Source organism: Sycon ciliatum, chromosome 3 (genome assembly GCF_964019385.1).
Source record: "Sycon ciliatum chromosome 3, ocSycCili1.1, whole genome shotgun sequence".
In the NCBI taxonomy this organism is placed as follows: domain Eukaryota; kingdom Metazoa; phylum Porifera; class Calcarea; order Leucosolenida; family Sycettidae; genus Sycon; species Sycon ciliatum.
The window spans coordinates 12371968-12399868 of record NC_088645.1 but is presented as its reverse complement, the minus strand read 5'-3'; the positions used below and the strand labels follow the sequence as shown (position 1 = coordinate 12399868).

Below are 27901 nucleotides of genomic sequence, written 5' to 3'. Positions count from 1 at the left end.
TCCGACAAGCACCTTTACGGGCTTGGCATCCCAGTCCTCAGGAACATCCTCAGATGAGAAGTGTGGCTGTACAAGAAAACGAAATGACAGACTATCAAGACTGGGAAAATGTAATGCCAGAAGCGGCCAACCAGTCAGAATGTTTGCGCCGTGATGCCCAACCAGCAGTACGGTAGAGTGCAACTACAGTCCTGCTCAATGAAATCCAGTCACGTCACACAAGTATGCACATTGCACCATTTCGTAAGCCCAGCATTCGCAGGTCTAGGGCTGCGCAACGCCCGGCATGGCGTACTTGAGTGACATGACTGGATTTCATTGAGCAGCATTGTATATTAAACTGGCAGCCAAACAATTTTCCACGGCCCGTGAGCAGACTGAATTGGCTGCATCAGTAAGAATGTCACCAGGATCAAGGCACAGAAGCAGCTCCTATAGTTAGCCAGTGCAGGCTAATTTGTATTTTTCAGGGAAACCCTTCGAAAATGGTACCAATCGATTCAGCATGGCATTTTCATTCCTCCTGCAAAGTTTCAGCTGATTTGGAGTCATGACAAGGACGCTATGGCGATTTGAAGATAGAAAAACTTCACTTTTGTTTGTCAAGAAGAAAGACCATGATCGCACACAAATCATACAACCCGTGTGGCACAATGATTTTTGAACGAAGTTGATCCGCGGACCCCGTGCTTCGCGCATGCACGCATGCATACTGCACAGTACAGAGGCTTTTTTGAACGCAGATATGTAGTTCTTCGTCTTCTTCGAAATGTCTTCCAAATGCGTGGTGCTGGTGTTGTTCTCAGCTTCGTCAAGGCAGAATGCAGCTGCATGTGATGCTCCTGTGTGTTCATGCATGTTCTCTGTTCGCGTCTCGACATTGTAGCGTCCAGACTCAGCTCGACTGGAGAAGATTGAGGAGACTATGCTTTGATCCACATGGAAAATCGATGAAATTTGGTAATTATCGTCGGGCGCTAAAAAGCGCTGGGGAGCATGGGGCTAAAACTTCGTAGCAGTCATCCCTACCATGACAGGCATCGACTGGTATATGTTCCATTCTGTTCCCAACCACTACGGGTCGTCTGCGAAGCTTTCTTCTTCGCCGATTCTCGGACAGATCGTACGTCTTCGCACTGTATCTCTCGTCTCCCTCAACGGATCAAAACACGGTTTTCGCCAGGACGAACACAAACCCCCAGATTTCGCGGCGGCAACATCTTCGAGTAGGGAAAAGCTAGCAGCTAACCAGGAATCACCAAAACCACGTGTAATACTCAGTGTGATTTGCGACAGCTGTCATTGTGCCGTCGCACCATGCATGTACCATGCACGGGAATGGAACACGGATGAGTCGTTTTATTACGACAGCCTGCACTGGCTACTATAGTAGTGGGTGATGAGCAGAACAAGCCAGCCACAAATGGTCAAAGACCGTAAGGCCCATTTACTGCACCCACGTCTCTCTGCATCGACTGGCATTCATAGCAAAAACCAAAAAAAATGTAGGTAGGAAAGAAGTGGACAACTGTCATCCGAGACCAAACAGAAACACGGACACTAGCAGTACCTGGAGGTCGCCGCTCTTGAAGTCAGCGAGGAACTTGCGGATGTTGGCATCGGTGATCTCGTTGCTCTGTGGGGCAAACTTTTTCATGTCCTCCTCGCTCAGCTTGACCAAGCGGAAAGCTGGTGTCTGTAGCATAATCAACAAAGACATGGCACACAAAAGTGTACTGTAACGGAAACATAAACACATCGTATGCAACAAGCTAGAATTCGGTCAGGCTGCTTGTGGGGCTAGCCACAATTTTCAATGTGCACACCAATGCACAGCAATGCACACATACACACACACACAGACAACAGAAAGCAAGCTGCTTCATACAATGCCTAGAAGCGATAATAAACTAACTGAGGACCTCAGCTGCGTTACAGAGACAGCTCTGATATTGGCATCTCGATAAAGAATTACAGTACATGTACTTTTGGTGCTAACGATTTTGCAGCAAAATTCATGATCACATGGCATCAATAGCTGATTGCAGGACACGGCGGCATGAGCAGGAACCAGACCCATCAATTTCAGCAACTGAAAGACCTCACCGCACAACACAGACAACTTACATTCTCCTTCTTGACAGCGAAGAACTCCATGATGCGCTCATTCTCGTCGACATCAGCATCAATAGTGACAAACAGAGTCTATGAATCCAGCCATAAGGCCAAACATACCCAACAAGACAGAAGAAAGAAGGACAAATACAGATAGAGAGAGAGGCACACAGGTTAGAACGGCAGTCAGTGACTGTGACACACAAGTTCACTACGATGCATGTCTGTACAGTCGGATGTCACTTATCCGAACCTTTTGGGAGAAAGGGCAAGATAAAAACGAACTAGCGTGTATCCCAACAGAATTTTCCCGGCTATGAAGCTTTTAGTCGGAGTGGTCGACCAAGAGAATAGTGTTGTGTGGCTGTAGATGCGTGAGGAAACATGAATACGACTGGAATGATGAACATAAACCTTCATATTTCGGGATAAACACCAACAGCCAAAAGCAGCAGCAAGGATCAAATACCCATCCCCACCACATGCACGCATTCGCACAGGTAGAACTAACCTCTCCCTTGTAGTCACGAGCAACACCACGCAGAACATCCAGCTGAGCCTCGTACTCATCTGAGGACTTGGTACCGAAAAAGAGAAGGTGAACCTTGACCTGACCACCGAAGATCTTGGGGGCAGTCTAGAGATGGGGCACACGGCAAAAAGACAAAACACCAACAAGTTTGATCAGACTTGCATTCTTCGTGCCCATAAGAAAATCTGCTGGCCCACCACCATTACATCATTTGCAAACCCTGTATAGAGAAATGCACGTGTGTGGGTGGATTCACCAAGGAATGCATGGACAATTTGAACTGGGAATTTCACATGGTGTAGCTGCAGACTTAACCATTGCAATCAGTTCTCGTGTAGCTTTGGCTGCAGAGCGTAGAGGTGGGCCAATGTGATAGTAGAAAAATAGGGCACCGGAGAGCAGCAAACACCAGCCGATAACATCACACGTCGCCTTGTTTTGAATGTTTGAAATGGCGTCCATAGCTGGCCACTGACACATGGTGAGCAACTATCAAAGGAATGTGGGCCGGCGAGCAGGATCGAAAACGGCCAGGCATACAGATTGATCAAACTCCAGAGAGTGTGAAAGCCGCTGGCACGTAAGTTGAAAAACAGAAAAGGCAACTTTAGGGCTCACGGATTGGCATACTAGCGTCGCCAGCTACATCATGCACGTGACAGGCGCGTGCATATACTGTACCACACAATCAGTCAGTGCTCAAATCGCATTTTCCCATCAATATCACTCACTTTCAACTCTACGCGATTCATTACGGTTGGCTCAAACTGCCTGAATTTTTGAATCCACACGCACGAAAGACGTCCCAAGACGTCATACAGATTGATCAAACTCCAGAGAGTGTGAAAGCCGCTGGCACGTAAGTTGAAAAACAGGAAAGGCAACTTTAGGGCTCACGGATTGGCATGCTAGCGTCGCCAGCTACATCATGCACGTGACAGGCGCGTGCATATACTGTACCACACAATCAGTCAGTGCTCAAATCGCATTTTCCCATCAATATCACTCACTTTCAACTCTACGCGATTCATTACGGTTGGCTTAAACTGCCTGAATTTTTGAATCCACACGCACGAAAGACGTCCCAAGACTTCCACCGTTCGTATTTTCAAACGAGTTCCGGGTTTTCCAGTAACTTTGGCCAAAGTTCGGCTAAAAAAATCAGGGGGAGCAGTTGCGTTTCCGTAAAATATTAAAGTAGAAGGATAGCCAAGGTCGAGAGCAAAACAACAAGCCATTATTTGTCAAAATCGAACAAGAAACGGCTCAGCGCATCTATTTTCCGTGCACGCGCGCGCGTACTTTGGGCGACAAAGTGTGCAGAATTTCTGAAGAAGAAGAATAACAAGAGCAGCAGCGCTCGGAACAGCCGTGCTGGATACTTCCAATTCCGACACGATGGAGTGTGTTGGCTGTCGTGAGCTGCTGAAACGACCATGACATTTCTTTTTCTTTGTATACCCTACACATCTTGACGTGCCCTTGCTCAGTTTCGGCCTCTTTACAGGAAGAATATTTTCTTCCTTGGCATCAGCCATTTCGGCCAAACAGCAAGAAGAGCAACAGATCAAGATTTGCAGGGCAAACAAAGGATGCATGCAGCTACATCTAGTCAGGTTCGATGCAGCTGCGCTTTGCCAAAACCTCAGCAGGATCTTTCGCCAAGACCATCACCGCCGCCATCATCAAGTCCAAGTCAGTCAGAAAAACCGAAGCAAAAATGCAAAGCCCGAGTGAAGTGAAGCCACTGAAGCCAAGGAAAAATTCAAAAATTACGCTCTCCGGCTAGACTTCGAGTCGATATTTTAGTTCGACAGGCGCTGTAGCGCGCGTCCATAATCCAGGGGCGCACGTGACGGGTGCTTTTAGTGGCAAGCCGTGAACCCTAAACTTGTCACAGGTACTCAACTACCGTAGAATTCATTCTCTAAGTCATAAGCGCCAAAAGGCATTTCAATGACTTCCTCGTTAAAGCAAGCTGAGGCAGAGGGTAGTAGCTTACCTCATCGGAGAACTCGGTCACAAGAGGCAGCTGGTTGGCCTTGACGAAGGCGCTGACGGCATCGGCGGTGAATTCACCGTCAAACACGTTGCGCTTCTCGTCAAAGTTCTTCAACAGGACGATGTTGTCAACCTTGGCCTCGTACTCCTCAATCAAGGACTGCTCAGTCACAATACCTGCCAAGAACAAGCAGCCAGAACAACACACCATGGGACAAGGAGTTATTTCAAGGATGCAGCGAGCACAGGCCATGTGGATTTATGTCCAGCACAACCCTGGTCTGCCAAGAGCATACCTGCCAAGCACAGACAGTACTTTTCCAGGATCGTCAATGCAAAATCACGGGATTTGCCTCATGTTTCCCATAATTCATTCATTTTGAACTTTTTTTATGGTGACGTCATTGATTAAATAATGATGCAAACATGTAGAATCTTATAATAGTAATAAAGAGAACAAATTCTGCAGTCATCGCCACACTACAACGAAGTCGTGAAAGTCTCCACGTCGATTATTTGCACATGTACAATCATGTACCATTACCCTTTCAGAGACAAGAACTTCCATATCGCCACCACTGCACCAGGACAAACTGTGCATAACCATTTGAGAAGAATTTCGGGATCTCGGGAGGTCATCCAAAATGCGGGATACGTGGCAGGTATGCAAGAGAAACTTCACTATGCCTTGCACAAACTGTCAACCAGCCGAAAAGGAAAGAGAACAAGATACACTTTGGCTGCGGCACAAACTCAACAATGCACAATCCGTATCACCGGCATCCAATTAGTTGCTCCGGGGAGGGGGGAAAGAAGAGTTAGCAAACTTATCTCGGGGAAAAGTTGGAGTTGTGCCAACTCAGCCTCCATAGACCCGAGAACGGATTCAGTATCAATCAACCTAGACTTCAATTTCAAACTTCAATGGCAATAGTATCAAGGTGGAAGAGAGAGCCGCCACCGGTAGATCACACAATCTGTAGCATATCCTGACAGCTCAAAAATAACTAGTTACAGCTTACCGAACTGAACATCATCAATGCCACCGGCAGCCTCCAGGAAGACCTTGGCGTTATCAGATGCCTTGTCGGCAAAGAAACCGACAACGACTACATCCTGTCCTTCAACAAACTCCTTGGCCTGATCGGAAGAGGTGAGCTCCTTGGCTGGTGGTCCAGTCTTCTTTGACAGCCAGCTGACGATCTCGGGAGCAGTACGGCCACCTACACATGCACGCCAAACACATCGCACATGAAAATTAATATCAAAGTAAGAAATGTGCAATGTCCACATACTATTGTATGTGGACATTGCACATCAACACTTTCTTCCTGAGGTGCTGAGTAAGGTACAAGTAGCAGCGATAATAATGAAAGCAATTTGGGATACTTCTTTCGGACAAATTTCATCTGAGAGCTAATCAGCGCTGGTTCTTGCCAACTACAGTGCAGCCTGCGAATGAAACTTTTACATAGGAATTGAATTGGGACAGGAATTGAAGTTCGTTAGCTTAGGGTAGCGATGTCAGGGTAAATTTCTGTTTTGAGAATCGGGCAAATATTGTAATACCATCCGATTCCTGAAGACAAGTAGAGTATACTGGCAAAGTTTGAAGCAAATCGGAGCAAATATAGTGGACTTATTCCAGTTTAGAGTGCGCGGGGTAAGCGCCGCCATTGTCGAAAAGCACCATGCCTCACTGTACACAAGCCAGATCTCACGACGGCACAAAATCGGTCTTGACAACAGGGATCGCGGCTCATGAATAATCTTGCGCACTGTACAAAATGTACATACCGTAGCTGTCTGTTTTTTTTGTTGTTGCTGCAAACTGTTGGAGAAATTCAAGAAGACTGTTGAAGCGTAGCCGAAGTATGAGTTGTGATTTGGCCATTCTCCAAGACAAGAAGAGTTCGACAAGTAGATTATGATCCTGGTGGTGGTCCGCTTTGAACTTCATCAGTTCTAACACCAATGCATTTGAAACGTTTCCGATCATGCTAGGCAGGGGCTTATCCTGCAATAGCTGCTCCTCCTTGAGTCCAAGACTCGACAAAACATCTTCACCGCCGGTACCTTTGCTGGACGAACACTCATGATGGCGTTGTATCCAGCAATGGAGTACCTGTCGCGAAAAATACTACAAGTCTGGTGCGCGGCGTGATACGCCGGTGAAACTCGGCAGCAAACTAAATTGGACGACGGGGAACACGATGGAACTAAAATCAAACCTGTATCAGGCAGCGCAAGAGATGAAAAAGGCGACTGAACATATGCTAACTTGTCGGCGGCCATACTCCCAGCTCCGTAGGCGCAGCGCGCCCGCACAAACGCGGATTCGAAAGGTTATCTTCTATTTTCGTGGCAATAGTCACGACCAAGCTTGTCACTGACGTCTTCAGGTCACATTTGAATATCCCGCGTGCCAAGTACTGCACGCACTAGCCGCGACTGGCATTCTGCCGTACTGGCCTTTTGTGCCATCATTTCAGCTGGTTGCTAGGGAATCCAGCGACAAGCGTGGAGGTCACGTGGCACGGCACTCTGACATCGCTACTTAGGGTAGCTAACGGAAATAGCAAAAGTAAAATCCTAAGAGATGTGTGTACAGCAAAACTCCGCCTAATCCAGGCAGGTTGGGACCGAGTACCGAGCAATGCCTGCAACTAGGAAGTGCCCGGAACTGAGAGCATACATATTTACTGCATGCAAGTAAACATTTTCATGCCAATCAATTGTTTTTGGGGGCGTTTTCCTTCGAAAAGCCAATCCTTGTGACACTAGATGGGTCAGATGGGTCAGAAAGTTGCCCGGATCAGCGGGTCCGGATTAGGGGAGTTTTACTGCACTACACAGACGGTACGAAGGTTTACATTGCACTGATTAGAGCAGAGCAGATTAGAGCAGACAAAGCTAACTTTCGCAGTTTGAACACATTTTGCAAAGCTAGAAATTCCATTATGTACTGTCGTGGACATGGAAATCCGGTCGGAGGTCAAGCACCCCCAGGGCGCTGGCCACGCAGCCGTGAGTACGCATATGATCAACACGTGCACTGCATGCAACGTTCTGCACACACTGAGGGTGCCGGCCCGGGTCATTCGACCGGATTTCCATGTCCACGACAGCACATGAGCAGTACACGCTGGGGCAAGAACTTCCCAGGAGAAAACTTGTTAGTCCATTACCTACAATGCTGCTGGCATGCCTTTTCTGGGCCTTATTTTAAATTGTGCCATTACAGGAATATGTCATACCTGTAGCTCGATTGACTGAACACACTTCCTAAGCCAACTAAGAGTGATTCCTCATGGGTGCTTAGAAAATTAATGCAGGGCAGCGTTATTTACGACAACGGAAACATTTCGCAGAGAAATTCAAACAAAGGGAACCCAGCGTTCCGAGGAGCAGCTTAATATTTTTCTGACAATAACTTACCACCGTACTCGCCGGGCTTTCCACCACGGAAAAACTTCAGCGTGGGGTATCCCTGCACTTGGAATTTCTCGCCCAACTTCTGCTGCTGTGTGGCATCGACTTTGCCCAGCACAACCTCTGAGCCATCGGCCTCAAGCTGCTTGGCTGCCTTGGCGTATTCTGGAGCCAGGGCCTTGCAGTGTCCACACCATGGGGCATCTAATAATTGATATGGAAAGCAGTCAGTCCAACAAAAGAAACGTTTCGTTCCAACTTCCTGTTCAAAAATAAATTTTCTCCTCCACAATCAGTAGCAGCAGATTATAGACTGCAGCATTGCAGAAATTAGGATTCCTCGACCACAATGAGGGCTGGGTTTCACAACAGAGCAACACAGATATACCGTACTTGAAAGGCATTGGCACTTACAAAATTCAACCAAAATAAACTTGTGCTGCTCGAGAGCTTCGTCGAAGTTTGACTCGGTCAACACCAAGACACCCTCCTCACGGGTGATCTCACTATCTGCCAAGGCCAAGGCGGCCAGAAAAAGCGCAGCTACTGCGAGATGACCAGACATGATGAACGGACAAGAAAAACAAACTGATGGAGAGCTGATCAACGAAGGAAAGAAAGAAGGAGAGAAAGCCTACGTGTCATGGAAGAAAGAAACACAAGTAAGAAGGTGCACTGTCGGGTTTCACTGTGATATTCACGAGATAAGCAGGTTTATGCTCATAGAAAGTGGGTTTCGAGAGGTTTTAGGTCATGATTCATGGCCTGCACTGTAGATTTTCCCTGCTTTGAACATGAAACCCTTGTCTTTCGACCGATATTTGGGTCTGTTGTGACGTCGTTGTTAGTCCACGTGGCAAAGTCAAAATGCCGCTTTGGCTTTGCTGGTGCACTCGATGACTGTACAGTGTGCACATGTGTAGTACCATGACATGGTCCATGTACCACCGGGCCGTACATCCCGTAGGTCTACGTCATAAATTTTTTACACTTTGGAGATCTCATCCGACAAGGGAGTCGTAAAATACAGAAGTGAGAAACAGCCTCTTTTACGGGCAAAAGCAACACAATGATGAGAAACCAGGGTATGATAGGAAGATAATATTAATAATAGTACACAGGTGTGGAAAATATGTCTCCGGAATGGCGAGAGTCACACTAAAACACAAATGGTTTTAGATCCGGCTTTCAACCACCGCCAGCTCCCTGAGCTCGTTAGCTGGACGATGGTATGCCGACCGAGACCCACGGACACACATGACAGCGGACCGGAGCAACGCGAAAGACAGCCTGCAGCGCACATATGCAACATGGTGTGCATAGGGCATGCTGGAATCAGCCCTGGCAAGCAAGCTACAGAGGCACTTAAGGAACCTTTCACATTCAGGGGAGGCAACACCAGAAGTTGACAACACCAGCGGGCTGAATGTGCCACGATCCACATTGAGGATTCGCTCTCCGTACTGCAGCTTCTTCTGGCGCTCGTGTTGAAGGAGTAGGGCATCCAGTGGTTGGGCCGAGTAGGACGCCGCATCAGGATGGAAGACGCGTACGTCAAAGAAAGCATCCTGTGCTCGGGTCCAGAAGCCACGGGCACGGACATCAGCGCGGGCATCCTCGGCGGTGTTTGCCGATGCAGCCGTAAACACCTCTCCAGAGAGCGGGGCTAGCTGAGGCTCGATTGCCACTGCGTGGCAGACCTCCGTGAGTAGCTCCCCTACCATGTCACGGACTTCGTTATGGCGGATTGTAGGGAAGCCACCCCGGGGGCAACACATGGCATGAGCAGTGGAGAACAGAACTCCGCAGGCACACTTCGTGGGGACATCGAGGAGAGGCCAGTCACACCGCAATGCAAGGCCGTCCCTGAACTCCTGCTTCGAGAGGTGGAACCCATGTTCCTTGAGAGGAAGAGCAGTGAGCCAGGAAGAGGGGCCTTTGCGGGACAGCTCATCCATACGACGGGCCAAGGGGCGGTCCGCAGCTTCTCGGAGAGCAGCGAAAGAGGCAGCACTAGCTTTCTCCCCCCGATATTTTACGACTCCCTAGCTACGACTACATACCGGCGCGGTAGATCTACGTAACGGCCGACGCGTATGGCCGGGTCATCGTGTGTGCTGAGTCCGGACTCCGGACGGCAGTGAGGTGTCGGAGGTACTATGAGTACACTGACAGTCTCTACCTGCAGGCTACACCAAGACTGGCAAGAGTACATAACCCCCCGGGGGTTATGACTGAGTGTAGGTGTGTAGCATGCAGGGAGTCGTATAGATACGACTCCCTGGTGTGTAGCTTCTGTGTACGAGTCTACTCCTGACTGACGTCGTCACGTCGACTTCTCTGTACGTATGCCATACGACGGGATCCGGAGCCTCTGGCCTAGGGGTTTCCACAAAAATTTCTGAATATTTTCTGAATTTTGGCGATTTTTTGATTTTTTGATTTTTTTATGAATTTTGAGTCCCTTTTGTTGAATTTTGCCATACATTACCCACTTGCATGGTTGGTTTTGGGTTTTCAGTAAGCTGTTGGATGCCATCGTCCCATCGACCTGTGTGGAGAAACCTTGGATCAAAAAATAAAATAATAATAATCACCGGAACTGGAAAGCAGATTGACAGAAGATGGACCACAACCATTTTTCTTCGGCCACCATTTTGCGTTACCATGGTGTTGCCATGGTGATATCCAGAAGTTTCGGCGCAACCAGAGTGATTGGCTGAATTTTTTTTAAATTTTGCGATTTTTTTGAATTCTATCATTGAAATTTGCCTAATTTTTTTGAATTTTGAATTTGAATTTTGAGATTTTTTTCTTGAATTTTGTGGAAACCCTTACTCTGGACTAGTCTAGCGCTCGAGCAGAGCGCTGCAGCAGCTCGTGTGACTTATGTCATGCGTAGGTCTACATGTACATATGACATCAACCGGTAGCTTGCCAGCGGAGCGGACGCGCAAAACAGACTGGATGCACTCGACGACGTCAAGTGGCTTCACTTGAATTTCTCACATTCCAACCATTGCCATAGTAAAAATGGTGCACAACCATAGCTCAAAACAACCGCGCGCTGCAGCGCTGGCCAGTCAAGTGGAAGCTCGCCTAAGTAAGTGCACAGCATGACAGCGCTAACCTAACGTGCAGCAGTCTGTAGCAGTTCGGAGCACTGATCGTGTGAGTTTGTCAGGTGCAAGAATGAGAGAGAGACAACCTTGTGCATTTTGTGGATCTTTCATACTTTAGTGCTCTGGCTTGATCGAGATTGCATTGTAGCCGTTTTGGATTATGATCCAGTTTGCTGTTGGAAAATCAGGGATCTGCTGCCTCATCTCGTCTCTGTAGCAGCTCTCGATCTGAAGCAGTGCCGAGATGCTGGCGTCGTGTGGGCCGAACAGACTTGTGATCCGAAAATACTCATTTTGACAATGAATAAATAATGCTCAGCAGAGGGACGGGGTGTTGATCGGCAGCACAGTTGGAGTGTCTGGGCACACTGGACACAATAGGCCGTTTTGTTCCTGTGGATTTGCTACGTCTTCAGGCAGCCAGCAGCAGCAACGTGCCATGGCGACGGCAGGACGCACGTCGAGCTCTGCTACTGTTATCAGCAGTGTGAGTGAGAGCACAGGACTAAATGTGGGTGGTCGTGCAGCAGCCGCCCTGGCGTCCGGATCCTCCATCAATTTAAATGAGTTCGAAATGGACTGGTCGTCGCAGGCCAGAGATAGGAGCCACATCTGGATCGATGCTGAGGGAAAAGATCACTTGTGCTATTCGTGCGGAGAGGGCCGCTCGTCGACGCGAGGCGCCCGCCAGAAATGCATGGTGTGCAAGGTAGTGGTGCACAATGCCTGTACGCCCGATCTCCTCCTGAACGGCGTGCTGTGCCGACGTACGTTCACGGAGTGCCAACAGGAGACGGAGGACCTTATCAACGATCACCACTGGGTGCGGCAGCGCAAAGCCATGGGCAGATGCTTCCTGTGCAGCAAGCACATCATAACCAAGCTGCTAAAGTCGTCGCGTGACTTCCACGCCATCGGCTGCTCATGGTGCAAACAGCAGTTCCACCTGAGCTGTTACATGTCGGACCCGGGCATTGCCCGCAGCCCGTGTCACATGGGAGAGTTCCGTTCGTTCATCGTACCGCCACAGTGGATCATTCGCCTGCTGAGAGCCAGACACTCGGCGAGGCGAGGTGCACGACCGTCCAAGCAGCGCAAGTCCCCGTTCATTATACGCCGCTTTGGCAGCGACATGATCAAGCCGCTCCTGTGCTTCGTCAATCCAAAATCAGGTGGTAACCAGGGAGCCAAGGTCTTGGCAAGGTTGCTATGGCTACTGAATCCTCGGCAGGTGTTTAACTTGCTGCAGGGCGGACCGGAGTTTGGATTACAGCTTTACGGCAAGCTGCCGCGACTGAGAATCCTGGTGTGTGGTGGAGATGGCACGGTCGGATGGGTGGTGTCGGTGATCGACCAGCTTGGTGGGTACTGTTGCAACTCTGTGTGTGTGTGTGTGTGTGTGTGTGTGCGCGCGTGTGTGTGTGTGCGCGCGTGTGTGTGTGCGCGCGTGTGTGTGTGCGCGCGTGTGTGTGTGTGTTTGCATTTGTGTGTGTGTGTGTGTGTGTGTGTGTGAGTGCGCACGTGTGTGTGTGTGTGTGTGTGCGCGCGCGCGCGTGTGTGTGTGTGTGCGCGCATGTGTGCGCGTGTGTGTGTGTGTGTGTGTGTGGGCGTGTGTACGTGTGTGCGTAGGCGTGTGCACGCGCGCGTGTGTGTGTGTGTGATTACACAAGAGTTAATCTAGCCAGAAGCAGTCCATGGTTAACAGGTATGTATACTTCAAAAAGAAAGTACAGTCAACTTGGCTAATAACGACTGCGGATGTAACGACAATTCGCGAATAACGACAGAATTTCCATGCCCAGAGCAAAGTCCCATCTAACTGTAATACATACAATGAGACTTCGGGTATAAGGACACTTCGCGAATAACGACACCTTTCTGATGCCCCGCCGAGTGTCGTTATACGCAAAGTAGACTGTATATGAACCCTGAAACCAACAAAGGTGGCAAGTACAACAATACTCCGTCAAGCAGCCGAGCCTGTTGGCTACAGACCCTTCACAATCAGGCATAAGTGTACTTATCAACCGAACTAGCTGACACTTTTTGAAGCATACATACCTGTTAACCATGGACTGCTTCTGGCTAGATTGATTCTTGTGTAATCAATGGTGCTAGTTAAGCTTTTATCAGATCCACTCTGATTTAGCCACCCACACTAGTAGCAAGTATTACCTTCACTGGGGGCAGGGGTAACTGCAGTTGGATACCGGGACGGATACCCTGATGCCGTCCATCCTTTCTCTGCACCTTGTCCTCACCCACTTACTGAGGTGTGGTGAGCCCGTAAGTGGATTCATTTTCAAGTCCACCCAGAGTTTTGGGGATTTCAGGGGGTGTCGGCCGTTGAGCGGTTCAATAGCCAATTGAGTCATCTTTCCAAGATTCCTTTTGAGTCTCTCTCCCCTCTCCTGGGGAGACCCACGCGACCAGTTTTGGCAGTGAGCAACAAGTACAAGTGTGTGTGTGCGCGTGCGCGCGCGCGCGTGGGTGTGCGCATAACCTGCCACAGCGAAGTTGGACTAGTCCCCCCCCCCCTCCATGGAGACCCTACGTGATCCGCTTCTGGCAGGGAGGAAGTACAAGTGTGTGTGGGTGTGTGCACTACGCGAGCGACTGCATTTGCAGGGTTGTAGCCGTAGCGCCATGGTCTGGCATCAGTGTAGTGGTACATGAGGGCAGCAGATCCACACCATCATCATCATGCACTCTCCATGACGTGTATAGCATGTGTATAGTTCTGTGCACTCTCCATGAGCAGTATAGCATGTGTATCAGGGGCGTCGGAAGGTATTTTAGTGCGGTACGGTCAGCCATCTGAAGTACACTTGACTCGGGGGGGGGGGGGGGGGGGGAGTAGCGGCTGAGCCGAAAATTTTGGAATTTTAGATCCCAGATCAGTGTATTTTGTTGACTCACGGGTATCTGGGGAAAAAAGTGGTACGGTCAATACCGTAGTGACCGTACCGTGTGCGACGCCCCTGTGTATAGTTCTATGCACTCTCCATGACGTGTATAGCATGTGTATTGTTCTATGCACTCTCCATGAGCAGTATAGCAATGAACATGATCTATGACCTGCGTTGCCGGCTGCAATCTAACACGACTACTGTCCACAGCACTGTCGGGTGTTGAAGAACTGGGGGTCGGCCTCCTAGCTTGGGCCATTCTTATGTTCATGTATTACAGTCTTTGCGCAGTCGAGTCACCATGTATACATTGGTATCCTGTGCTTGGTGAAGTCCTAGCCTGGTCGTTCTTCGGCACTCCGTTTTTTCGGCACTCCAGACAGTACTGCCCCCCCCCCCCCCGTCTTTTCTATAAAACTTTGCTGTAGGATATACCATATAGAGGGTTCTAGCCAGGTCAGAATAGTAGGGGGAGGGGTGGGGGCATAGGAAACCGTTACTTAGTACCCCGTATCCATTTTTCCACTTTCCGATAGTGTCTTGCCACCTTAAATGCAACATATGGGGCGAATCCCCGACTTCGCCCCAGACAAATGTGCCTTTATGAAGCAACTAATAGTGACGTTCGACTACATTTCCGTTGAATTTTGTGATAAACACGAAAATCGAAAAGTGAGTAGGGGCACTTTTTCACAGGGAGGGGGGGGGGGGCGCAAACCGAGTAGGAAGGCGCTGTGGTCCCCCCCCCCCCCCCCCCCTACTCTGTTTGGCTAACGCCCTGCATGTACATAGTGGGTAACAGTGACAGGGCTGTGTGAACAATGTGCAGTTAGATAAAGACAACGAGTGTGGCCGTTTTTGTGACCTGTTGTCCGATGCAGGGATCAAGCCGTGTCCACCGATTGCCGTGCTGCCGATCGGCACCGGCAACGATTTGTCTCGCACGCTCGGCTGGGGCGGGAAGTACTCCGATGAGTCGCTGATCCGTATCCTGCATCGCATCTCCACTGCTGCCGTGGTGCGGCTCGATCGCTGGAACCTGTTATGTCAGCCGGGAGCACCAGCGCCGGAGGTCTTGAATGATCATGGCGAGGAGAGTGTCCAAGGTGCCGAGAAACCACCTCTCGCCGTCTTCAACAACTATTTCTCGATTGGTGCGGATGCCCTGGTGGCGTTGGAGTTTCACGAGTCGCGCGAGGCCAATCCGGAGCGTTTTAACTCTCGCTGGTTCAACAAGATGTTCTACGCCGGTTAGTTGTGCGTGTGTGTGTGTGTGTTTGGGGTGGGGTGGGTGTGGGGTGTGGTGCATGTGTCTGCATGTATATGTGTGTGTGCGTGCGTGTGTGTGTGTGTGTGTGTTTGGGGTGGGGTAGGGTGCATGTGTCTGTATGAATTTGTGTGTGTGCGTGCGCGCGCGCGCGTGTGTGTGTGCGTGCGCGCGTGTGTGTGCCTGTATGTACTGTGTGTGTAAGTGGATCTGGCTTGTGAACCATAGTAATCTTATGATGGTCTGCTGTGTGTGTGTGTGTGTGTGTGTGTGTGTGTGTTTGGGTGCATGCACTTGTCTCTGATTTCTGATTTGTATCCAATCCAGGTGCTGGCGGGAAAGAGATTCTGGAACGAAAGTCACGTGACTTCAGCAAGTATGTCGGGGTTCTTGCTGATGGTGTGGATCTAACTCCGCTTATCAGACAAGAGCGGCTTGCGGCTGTTGTCTTTCTCAACATCACGCACTATTCAGCCGGTACAAAGCCATGGGGTACGGGAGACACGGAATATGGTGAAGCACGGTTAGACGATGGCCTGATCGAGGTAAGTACACATGCCAGTACTGTGTGTGTGTGTGGGGGGGGGGGGGGGCATTGTGTATGCATACATACATGTGTGTATGGTGATCACTGCTGGATTTAGCCTGGCTGCGTGTTACAGCTATCAATCTATCCACCCATCCACCCTTCTATCTATCCATCCACCTATCAATCTGTTCGCCCTTCCACCCTTCTGTCTATCTATCCATCCACCCTTCTATCTATCCATCCGCCTATCAATCTATCCATCCATTCACCCTTCTATCTATCCATCCACCCTTCTATCTATACATCCTTCCACCCTTCTATCTATCCATCCACCTATCAATCTATCTACTTGAAGTATCTCTCCGTCCACCCTTCCACCCATCTATCTATAGTATCAAGAGTACATAACCCCCAAGAGTGTCCAACTCCAGCTATGGGGTCTGCAGCGGCAGAATTTCTCATCACGGGATGAACCCGTACACATTATTTGCACTCTGTGCATGATAGATACAGGGCTGTACGCAACCCAGCTTTGGGTACAACTCTCTTGTGGTCACTTTGCACTGTTTGCAAGTGTGACCTTTTGAACCATGTCACGTGATGTGAAGTTCTGCCGCCGTCGCAGCACCGCATAGAGGTTGTGCAGGCAGTTGCACGCTGTTGGGGGTTATGAACTCTTGATACTTTGATATGGGTAGCACTAAACCGGGCTAAATCCAGCAATGATTATCATACACACATGTACGTATGCATACACTACACAATGCCCCCCCCCCCGCCATGATTTCCCCCCCCCCCCATGATTTTCAAAAAAGATGACGTGAACAAAAAAATTCCGCTGTGGGCCAACCCATCCCGCAGTTGCACACTCTTGTTTATCTGCTCTTGATAGTTTCTATCTATCCATTCATCTATCCATCTATCAGCATGCATCTGCTCACTGCCTATCCCTGTTCACTCTGCCTAGGTGATTGGTCTCAACTCGATGACAATGGCTGCGCTACACCTGGGCAGACCAGGTGTGCGTATTGCGCAGGCCAGGGAGGTCACCATCATCACATCACGTGCACTACCAGTGCAGGTAGGTGCAGAGAGTGTGGTATTGCAACAGATACTGCGTTGCAGGGCATTCGTGCACGGAGTTAAGCTTTAGCGCATGAGCCGACGAAGCCTGTCGTAAATCCGACGAGGCGTTGCATGCAATTACAACTGAGCCAGTCAGTTCTTATTAACTATTACTGACTGGCATGCAACATGTTTACCGGTACTTGCATTTAGTAAGTCGGTATGCTCTGAGTTACAGGCAGTGCCTGGTCCCAGCCTGCCTGGACAAGGAGAGTTCTATTGTAATTGCAGCCGTAGCTGGTGGCTTGAACGTGCATAGTTTAGAAGGAGAAGAGCAACTTAAAAAAAAGTTAATTATCGTGTCCGTTCCCGAAGGTAACTCACGACGGCCGCTAACACCCGGTAAACCCTATAAACCCTAGCGGCAGGTGCGGCGCCTAGTAACGGTAGGGGTGAGTGGATAACTCTCACAACCCCAGCAACTTTGGCCATCTGCAAAGGCCTGGACGTCTGAGTCTTGGTGGTATTGGCAGTGATGTATGTCGTTGACAACTATCTGAAATACCGGAGTGTCGCGTATTAAAGCCGGGCTTATTCCTGTAGAAGCCGATGTCAGGGCTAGGCTTCTATTCACGTCAGGCTTCCATTCAAATTCAAAATTTCTATGTGTGTCAACACAAATAAGGGCTTCACACTCGCGGGAAAATCCTCGGTCAAAAATCGAGTGCATGCGTCAATGGTATGTGGACCATTCACAGTACGAGGTCATCTGCAATTATGTAACGTGATTGTAAATTTTCTATTTTTCTCCACTTTCCGGGACCGTAATGTGTCAACTGTTGCTATGAAGTTGAAGTTCGGTCTTCTGTGGTACCCTCACCAAAAATCTGGCCTGGTCGGCCGTCTCTAAAGGTACAAAATGTCATCCTGCAGCAAGGGTGTTTTTGAGGCCATGAAAGTAGGTGTACTATTATGTAACATTGAGTAAACTAACTGTCTACACACGGGAATGTCACTCACAGACCTGTAAAATCAAATTGGCAAGGTACAGGCACCAGTTCACCGAGTGTTGCAATGGCAAACGGCTTTTGAATCGACCACATCTCGGCTACATAGGTACTACGGATATTCAGAAATTGTGCTAATCTATTCAAAATTTGTCGCACTGCAATCGCCCTCCTAGGAAGCTCATCAGTATAATAATTATCGTCGTAAGACGTTCTATCGAAACAGAAGTGGCCGGGACGGATGCCAAGGTGACCAACAGCAACGAAAATTGAGAACAATGGGAGTTATTGGCCATCCTTGCCCCTCGACTATAGTCGCTGTCGAATACTGCTGATAAACGAATGGATATATCGAATACAAAAGACATTTCTCAACCACATATCACCACCATGAGTTTGGAACTTCGAGGCTTACCACTTTGTAACACTGCTCTATTGATTTTAGGGGCATACACATGATGACTGACCTGGGGGACATCAATATTCACATAATTTACTAATTTCATTCAATTCCTACCGATTGAGTATGCTTCAATAGGCCTTGCCGACCTTCCATGACGCCAATTTTTTTGTCAGCTGAAGCCTCAGTGGGATAGCTCCGGACGGCCAAAAAAGAAATTTCAGGTTGGCCTCGACCGACCCCAGGGATGCGTAATTTACTCAATTTGTTACATACTGAAAAATGTTACATAATAGCAGATCACCTCGTACGCTGCACGACGATGGTTTTTCTCAACGTTTCTGGCACATTACTATGGCAATCGAAATGGAGTTGTGTTGTTTGAGGATTTTGAAATCTTGTAGCATTCTGCTTGTATTGGAAAATGACACGAAAGTCAGAGTGAAAATAATTCAATTGTAGAATGAAGCAATGCCTTTCAGTCGCCTTCCTACTAGTTTGATTTTATTGCTGATATGGCGTGGTCAGAATCAGCTTCATCCTGATATGGCGTGGTCAGAATCAGCTTCATCCTGATATGGCGTGGTCAGAATCAGCTTCATCCTGAGTTGGCGTGGTCAGAATCAGCTTCATCCTGAAATGGCGTGGTCAGAATCAGCTTCATCCTGATATGGTGTGGTCAGAATCAGCTTCATCCTGATATGGCGTGGTCAGAATCAGCTTCATCCTGATCGTGGAATCAAATTTGAAGCCGAGTTCCCCTTTGAACCTTCTCGTCGCCAGTTCCGGCGTCATCGGTGAATTGCGAGCCAGGACCACTGGTCCATGGAGTTTCTCAGCGCATATCTCGTTCCAGACTGCTCCAAAATTCATTTGTATTCGATGCAAGTTTTCACCTCTCTATTCTGGATAGTCTTCCCAGAAAGACAACTACAAAAACACCCTGGTATTTGTGTATTTGTATTTATGGATTCTCCACAGGCCTTCGCCTAAATCGAGGGAGTCTCCGTCTGGTAACTATGCCGAAATCGTAACTTTTTCCCCGCGAGTGTGAAACCGCTGTAAAACCAGGCTTAGGTGCTGATAGTTCATTTCTTGAAATCAGGCCTGTAGTCAAAACAGGCTTCTACATGGCACAGGCTTTAGTCCAAGATAATACGGTAATGATTGTTTTGTTTGACCTGGCCTTTGCTCGCGCTGTGTTCCTGTTTGCTAGGTGGATGGAGAACCGTGCCGCCTTGCGCCGTCCACGCTGCAGATAAAGTTTCACAACCAGGCCAACATGCTGGCGAGGGTGAAGGCGTCCGGCAACGACCCAGCGGCGCTGGCTGCCGGCTCCGCTATCGCCAACCTCGGCGAGCTGGTGCAGTCCATGCCCTCGTCTCTTGCGCACTCGCACTCCACGCATTTCCTGCCCGGCGACATGGCCAGTGGGACGGCGGCCGCGGTGGACGACGACGAGGTAGCACCCGTACCGGCAACGCTCCTCAAGCAGGAAGACATCGGCGACACTTGCAACGGCGGCTTGGCGAACCCGGTTGCGCTGCACGAGGGCCTGCGCGAGAAGTACTCGCTCACGTCGTCCTCGAGAAGACGCGGCCGCCCTGGCGGCGACGTGGAGGAAGACGACGAAGTCGAGGAGTCGTCTGACAACGAGAGTGGCGACAACAGTCCCGAGCTGCGCGATCAAGTTGTCTACCAGCCGGCACATCCTCCCTCGCCGCTGAGCCTCTCCAATACGGACATGCACCTGGGGATCAAGCCACGCTCCGTATCATCATCGTCACCGCTGGGCGTGATTAATAAGTGAGTACAGCGAGCCCTTTGTAATCCAGCACCATTTGAGCTATGGACGTTTCTGCTGTATTAGGGAGGGTGCTGGATTAACAAATCTGACTTACTGCCGCAATGTGCATAAAGAGGACGTGTTGGTTACTGAACATTATGCCGGGGTTTATAAAGTGCTGGGTTAAAGAGGGACGACTGCAACGTTGCATGCACGGTGTTGAGAGTATGATCATGACGTAGGCTTTGTTTCACTGTATGGTAGTACCTTGTCACCCAATTTTTCAGTTTTCACCTAGATTTCATCACTGTGATAATTTTTTTGTTGCGCTATGGAGAAAATCGTGCAGATTCAAAATCTGCGATAAAATCTGGGCGGCCCCAAATCCTTTCCTTGTGAAATTGAGGTTCAAACGTGTCATTGGAGTTTTGGGCGAAACAGCAGCAATTGCGACCTTTGTACCTCTAGGGCAGTAGTACCAACCCTGGGGACCACCATTTCTAATTTCACAGAATCAATTCCAAATACGCTATGTACACGTGTACAGGATTTGAAGAGGATATAACATGGGTGCATTTTTGACCAAAACTGTCCCTAACCTCCTGAAGAATATACCAGATTCAAAAACACACTAATTTCCTTAATAATAGATGGATGCAAAGGTGGCTACTGCCACTCTCTCCCTCTCCCTCTCTCTCTCTCTCTCTCTCTCTCTCTCTCTCTCTCTCTCTCTCTCTCTCTCTCTCTCTCTCTCTCTCTCTCTCTCTCTCTCTCTCTCTCTCTCTCTCTCCTTCTCTTTCTCTTTCTCTTTCTCTCCAATATTGGTAATGCATGTGTGCGTGCGCGCGTGTGTGTGGACGTGCGTCACTTTGGTCTTGCTGTGCAGCAAAGTTGGTCCACCTCGCTTATTATCCATGCCGCTGACGATGACCATGGCAGACTCCTCTGAACAGGAACAGCAGCCGCAGAAAGAGTCCGCGCATGCAGAACTGTGCGAACAACACTCCGTGGAGTCTCACCAGTACAAGCTTCGCCGTAATGATGCGGAGAAAGAAGAAGATGGATGGCGGGAGGAGGAGAGGGACGTGCCGTACCGAAAACGCAGCGAGTGCCGAGCGAGGCTGCCACTTCGACGAGCCAAGACGACCGCTGATATAGCTCCTGGTGGTGATGCCAATAGTGACAGTGTAGTCCAAAGTAAGAGTCCGGCCAGTGTAACTCTTCCTGTGCAGCGTCCATCGCTGGCTCGTACGGATACGCGGTCAAACAGTCGCACGGATCTAGACCTTGCACGTCTGCTCAACACGGACTCTCTGGTGGCCATCTCGCACGAGCAGATCGACATGGACCACTCTCTTGTCAACGCCTGCAAGCAAGGTAAATATCTCACGATACTGCGGCAGCAATCCTAGCCCCGCTATCTCTCATCTCTTCTCTCTTCCAAGCCGTCCAGCATATGCAAAGCTGTGGACTCAGCATCCCGCTGATATTTTGCACACGAACCTGCAAACAGTGATTGTATTTGTACTATTAAAAGGTCTCCATGCAAAATGTCCAGAATTCAGTTTTGAGAAGGACAAAATGTTACGAGTTATGACTAACTGTCCACCAGCGTAACCAGACCATTATACAGTCAGCGAGTGCAACAAAAATGGCACAAAACTGACAAGGAGTACTGATACATTCAGCGACCTTATTAAATTGTCTCACCGTCCGCGTTCAAATTCAGTTTTGCCTGAGCTTTGCGGATGCGAGAAAATATCGAATTTGATTCACTACTTGCGATGTTAATAATAAAGGGCCCTGGGGTAATCATCATCATCAGCAGCAGCAGCAGTTGTGGTGTGGTGATTGAAGAAAAACTTGCGATGTTGCTTTGCAAATCATCTATCGGTAGATCTAATGTACCGTGCTTTTTGTGTGTGTTAAAGTGTGTGTGTGTGTGTGTGTGTGTGTGTGTGTGTGTGTGTGTGTGTGTGTGTGTGTGCGCGCGCGCGTGTGTGTGCGTACGCGTGTGTGTGTGTGCATGCGTGCGTGTGTGTTTGGATTGCCCTCACAACACAGGTAACGTGGACATTGTTCGCGGACTGCATGAGCTGGGCGCGTCGCTGACTAATTTCGACGAGCAGGGTCTGATGCCGCTGCACCATGCCGTGCGTCACAATCGCCTCTCCGTAGTCGTCTACCTGCTACAGCAGCTGCCCAAGGCCAGGCTGGCCGTGGTGGACATGCGCAAGAGACAGACGGCGTTGCACAAGGTATTGCACTGTGACTGTGTGTGGGTGTGGGTGGGTGTGTGGGTGGGTGTGGGTGTGTGGGGTAGCTAACGTGTTGTTACTGTGCCAAGTCTACATCGGCAGCGTCGTCGTTGTTGTCAAGAGTACATGAAAACCAGAGTGTGCAGCTTGGGGCTTTTTCTACTATGGGTGTCTGTCACGGCGGAATTCCGTGATTACATCGTATTTGCCGCAGATCTGAGGCGGGAAATGGCGTAGTGCGTACAACTGAGCTGCAGTTGTGCAGAAAGAGACCTGCTTGAATCCTGCATGTACGCACTGCAAAACTAAAATGATGTAATCACGGAATTCCGCCATGACAGCAACCCATCCGAGCTGCACACTCTGGTTTCATGTACTCGTGTCGTTATCCATTGCCGGTCAATGATGCGGCACCTCTCTCCATCTCGTTGATAGTCTCACTAGGGATAACGATCTAACTCTGCATCTCCGTGAAGTCGTTGGAGATGGACAGGCCGCATAGTCTGATGGGGTCACGTACCCATCTTGCATTTGAAGTGTAGCTGGCAGAATACACCACAAATGCATGGATACGGATTGTGCAGGGGCAGAGACTTGGAGGTGGCAAATTTCGCAACAGGTTGATACATTGCACTACTTTTCGAAGTGAATGCATTCTCTTATTTTGGAGCATAGTGCGCATCTGCGGTTTAGGGCCTGAAATAGGTTAAAGCCTGTCTCATAGAAGCCTGTTGTGGATAGAAGCCTGATTTTCAAGATACTCTGTCGGCACATACACCTGGTTTTACAAGTAGTATTGACATACATAGAAATACACTGTATCTGTCTTGTATATATTAAAGCCTGTCTCCTGTAGAAGCCTGCAAAAAATTCCTCAAAAAGTCATATAAGCCACGGCTTTTATGCACGACTTTAGGGCCTATCCATAATTCCATAATTATCAATCTTTTACACAAAACGAAAAGTTTCGTTCATGGGTGGGTGGGTCGAGGAGAGTTTCGTTATGAAAAAAATTGATAGCTGAAACATGAATCCATTCTCGCTGTCAAGTCAATATACTTTTTCGTTCGTTCGGGGGGGGGGGGGGGGGGTGGGGGGGAGGTCATAACTAAACTTTTTCGTTTCGTGAAAATTATCAATAATGCCGGATGGCCCCTTACGGTATATGCCATAGTATGTTACACCCAGGTTACTTTACACATTCTAGGTTATATACTGAACTATTGCACTGCCAATATACGTCCTCCCAGCTTGTAGTCGAGTTAGTACGATGTTTGGTTTCGTCTTTCGGTGCAGGCTGCTTGGTATGGCTACATGGATATTGCTATGGAATTGGTCAAGGCCGGCTCGCCGTTATTGCCTCGCGACTACGAGGGCCTAACAGCGTATCAGCGTAGCCTGGCGTCACCCAACACCGAACTGCATCGCTACCTGCTGGAGCTAGAGCAGGACAGAACGCGGGGCGACACCGAGGAGTCACGTCTCTGAGGATGTGTATGTGTGTGTGCGCCACAGAGTAAGTTGTACATTTCCCCCGCGTCGTCGCTGTCGGCTGACTTTGTCTCCTACCCGCCGCTGTCTTCATCGAGCACTAACACACACACACACTGGTGTGTTTCTCTGTAGTAGTCACAGTACGACTAGTCCTCCTCTGTGCTGCTGCTGCTGCCGATGCAGTCATTGCTAGCAGTGCTGGTGTAGTGCTTTGCGGAGCTGTGCAGTGCTATGCAGTGCTCTACAGGGCAGTGTTGAGCCAGTGTGCAGTGGTGTACAGTGCAGTACAGTGCTGTGCTGTGCTGTGCTGTGCTGTGCTGTGCTGTGCTGTGCTGTGCAATGCTAGTGCTGTACAGAGCGGTGCGGTGCTGTGCAGTGCTATGCAGTGCCGTGCTATGCAGTGCCGTGCTATGCAGTGCTATGCAGTGCTCTATCGAGGAGTGTTGTGCCAGTGTTCTACAGAGCTGTACGACGGCATTGATTGTTGATCTGCGCTGGTCGCCGTCCCGTCAAGTTAGTGTTAGTGTAGTAACCTGCCTGCCTGCCTGGCCCAGTCCCAGTCATCTCTATCTAGCATTGCATAATTGTTAGTTGGAAAGTCTGGCGTATAGCACTTCTACTATTAGTGGCAAGCGTTCTAGTAGCGACTGTGTCCATCTCTGTCGATGCTTCTCGCATCTACTTCCGCTTGCCGCGAGGCGAGCATTGCATCACCACGGGAGGTTGCATTGCGTGTTGTTTGGGAAGACTGTCATCTCTCACTCTCGCTCTGCCTTCCAGTGTGATGCTACACCGCTGAGCGGCGACTGCTCGTTTCATGCCACTGAAACTGTCCGTTGTATCTCCATCGTGACCATCAGTCTCCTCTGAGCGCGAGTGTAGTGGCAGTCTCGACTGCCGTACGTACCCGCCATGCTCCCCTTGAATCTCCTTCGCTCTCCCTCTGCTAGTTCGCCCCGGACATTTCCGTGTCGGCACTCCGTAGTCACACAGCGCGTGTGTTGGATATCACCCGTGCAGGTACCGATCTCATACATGTCGCCCACAGCAGAGTACCACACCCTCAGCCGTAACCGGAGCTAAATCAGCACATTATAAATATCAGGCACACTCACTCCCACCGATATATTATCTATATATATCTCTCTCTATATTATATTGTTCCCGTACATTTTCTTCTCTACTCCGCCATTTCAGCTACATAGTAACACCTAATTTACTGACATAATCCCGGCTTCCCAGCGCTAATCTCGTCGTTCACTTCCTTATCCTCATAGTTTGTGTTCAGCGATACTAACTGATGTCATATTTGTAATGGTTCTCAGCTAATATCACGCCACTGCCTAACATGGTGGGCACATGAATTTGCCAGACTATGATAAAGACCTATCGATCATGCCTAGACCTATTTCAAACCCCTGGAGTTCTGCCAGCCAGCGGCTTTATATATGCTGCTCGCCACGTGTTCCTGATGTAGACGTCCGGGTGGGCTGACTAGAACTTACTGGCCTCTCTGCCCATGCCGATATGCCTGCCTCGAGTGCACACGCGCCCGGATCATAAGCCCTGACTAGGCGCACCCCACGAAAGCAAAGCTGTCCGATTTTGCTTTGCGCTGATTCTGTTTTTATTACGACTTGCGGCATTGCGTTTTTTATTCCCTCCCGGCCTATTATTGACGCCATTTCTTGACTGCTTTTCGCAATCCTACCATGCTACCATTCTGAACAGCCTAACACACATAATTCTTTTTAGAAACCCCATTCTTTCTCCTCCAGCGTCACGTCACCTCTTCTGCTGCCTGCTTCGCCCTCTCCCTCCCCGTTTTTACATTGCTGGCTTCTTGAGACCGACCATGACATCCTCTTCATTTGCAATCGTTTACATGCACATGCGTTGTAAAAATTAATTCATTTCTCGTTGTATCGTGTGAATACATTACACCCATAGTGGCATGATCACAGTTTTAATCTTCAGAACATCTTTCGTACTTTCCAACAGCATTCTATTGCCTCTCTTGGTCTTCCATTTTTACACTGCATATCTTTGTCAGGTTTATGATGAAATCCTAGCGATGACCGCTGGCGGATGTGTGCTTGTGTGTGTGTGTGGGGGGGGGGGGTTTGGGTGTGTGCGCGCGCTCACACTCACATGTGCGTGCGTGTGGAAGAGTGCACTTTTTTCCAAGAGCTAGTGTGCAGCCCCAGTGGGTTTCCGTCTCGGCGGGAATTCCTAGGTTGCATCCTTGGTGCATGTTGATGTAGTGTGAACAAGCAGGTCTCCTGCTGCACAGCTGTGGCTTGGTTGCAAGCACTGCGCCGCTTTCTGCTGCATGTCTGCATCAGCTACATATATATATGTTGTAATCCCGGAATCTCGCTGTGATAAACCTGGACCCCGTGCAGAACACGTGAGAAGATGCACACTCTTGATCTCAGCAGGACTACCCGTGGTGTGTGATGACCAGGGAGTAGTAGTAAAATACTGGTATTTTACGAGAAATCGCGATTCCACGGATGCAACAAATTTCGCGATTTTCAGCAAAATCCGCAATTTCCCAGCGTGTTTTGTTGTTTTCTGCACTATATCTCACTTTTCCATTCACTTTTCGCTAGTGGTGAAACGAATGTCAAAATCTGGTAGCAGAATATTCTTTGGCTTAATGAACGAACGTACGAATATTCTTTTGGTGACACAGATGACATCACATGCCCTCCTCTCAGTCATTTGATGGATATTGTCATTACTACTAGGTATAACAAACGGTAGTGCCACATAAAATGCACTGCCACATAAGGCTACATGTACTTCGAAGTTCATACAATCATGTTTAATATGTGCAACGTTGGCCGTCCAGTATGCACATACATGTGCAAGCATGCAGTGCAAAGTCACAGGCAGGCTGTGCTCACTGTCTGTACTGTGTTTGGCGTGCATGCATGTACATGCACTGCATTCAAAGTGACGTCACGAATACTCGAATGCGACTTAAAAAATATTCGAATGTGACCAACCGAACGAATGTTCGAATATTCGAATATTCGTTTCACCTCTACTTTTCACGCAATGCTTTCCATGATCCTGTTGGTTGTTTGCACAGTACGACTCGGACTACTCCCGAGTAGATATACGATGCAACAAATTTCGTGATTTGGCCCAAATCCGCAATTTTCTGTAAATAATTCCGCGAATTCCTGGCAAGTTCTGCATCATTCCGCACTTTTCGTCACATTTGTTGTTGTTTTCTGCCGCAATTTCTTGCGCAAGTTTTCGAGAGTTTTTTCCGCAAATTCCCGCGGGGACAGCCTGGTGATGACCATCGTGATCAAGGCTGCCATTTTTTTTGGTTTTCAGGGAGTGCCGGCGGCCGTTGGGAGGTTCAATAGCCAACAGCAGGAAGGCGCATGTAACTGTACACACTGGATCGGTATGAGCTTGTCGGCATATTTAGGGCCTGGCTGCTAGTATTCACGGCACCCAATCACACATGCACACACACCCATGCACGCACGCACACCCACACACACACGCACACCATACACACAGTCACACGCACAAGTGCGCGCGTCCGGTCTACAAACGGACTCTGCCTTCAGGCATGCGAACATAGCACGTAGGATGGATCGGAAACCATACTCCTACCCAGGTTTCAGGCACAACTACCCAGGTTTCAGGTACTCCTACCCAGGTTTCAGGTACTCCTACCCAGGTTTCAGGTACTCCTACCCAGGTTTCAGGCACACCTATCCAGGTTTCAGGCACAACTACCCAGGTTTCAGGTACAACTACCCAGGTTTTAGGCACTCCTACCCAGGTTTCAGGCACACCTATCCAGGTTTCAGGCACAACTACCCAGGTTTCAGGCACACCTACCCAGGTTTCAGGTACTCCTACCCAGGTTTCAGGCACTCCTACCCGGGTTTCAGGCACACCTATCCAGGTTTCAGGCACTCCTACCCAGGTTTCAGGCACTCCTACCCAGGT

At 49.2% G+C, this 27901-nt stretch overlaps 2 protein-coding genes across 2 annotated transcripts in view; one reads left to right on the top strand and one right to left on the bottom strand.

Annotated features, from left to right (window-relative positions):
- The window catches only part of LOC135811454 (protein disulfide-isomerase 2-like), an 11591-nt gene extending 2885 nt beyond the window's left edge, over positions 1-8706 (bottom strand). The window contains exons 1-8 of the mRNA XM_065324697.1: positions 8495-8706; positions 8087-8284; positions 5671-5871; positions 4650-4825; positions 2627-2752; positions 2128-2205; positions 1571-1696; positions 1-66 (exon numbers count right to left, since the gene is read on the bottom strand). Coding sequence (XP_065180769.1) covers positions 1-66; positions 1571-1696; positions 2128-2205; positions 2627-2752; positions 4650-4825; positions 5671-5871; positions 8087-8284; positions 8495-8645 — 1122 coding nt within the window. The 5' untranslated portion in view covers positions 8646-8706. The remainder of the gene's footprint in view (positions 67-1570; positions 1697-2127; positions 2206-2626; positions 2753-4649; positions 4826-5670; positions 5872-8086; positions 8285-8494) is intronic.
- Positions 8707-11190: 2484 nt separating this feature from the next.
- On the top strand, positions 11191-25988 carry LOC135811455 (diacylglycerol kinase zeta-like). The gene is made up of 8 exons (XM_065324698.1): positions 11191-12563; positions 14993-15361; positions 15706-15923; positions 16875-16988; positions 19596-20185; positions 21052-21542; positions 22230-22423; positions 23720-25988. Exons 1-8 carry the CDS (start codon positions 11642-11644, stop codon positions 23909-23911), a joined length of 3090 nt encoding a protein of 1029 aa, XP_065180770.1. The 5' UTR covers positions 11191-11641; the 3' UTR covers positions 23912-25988.
- The last annotated feature ends 1913 nt before the right edge of the window (positions 25989-27901 follow it).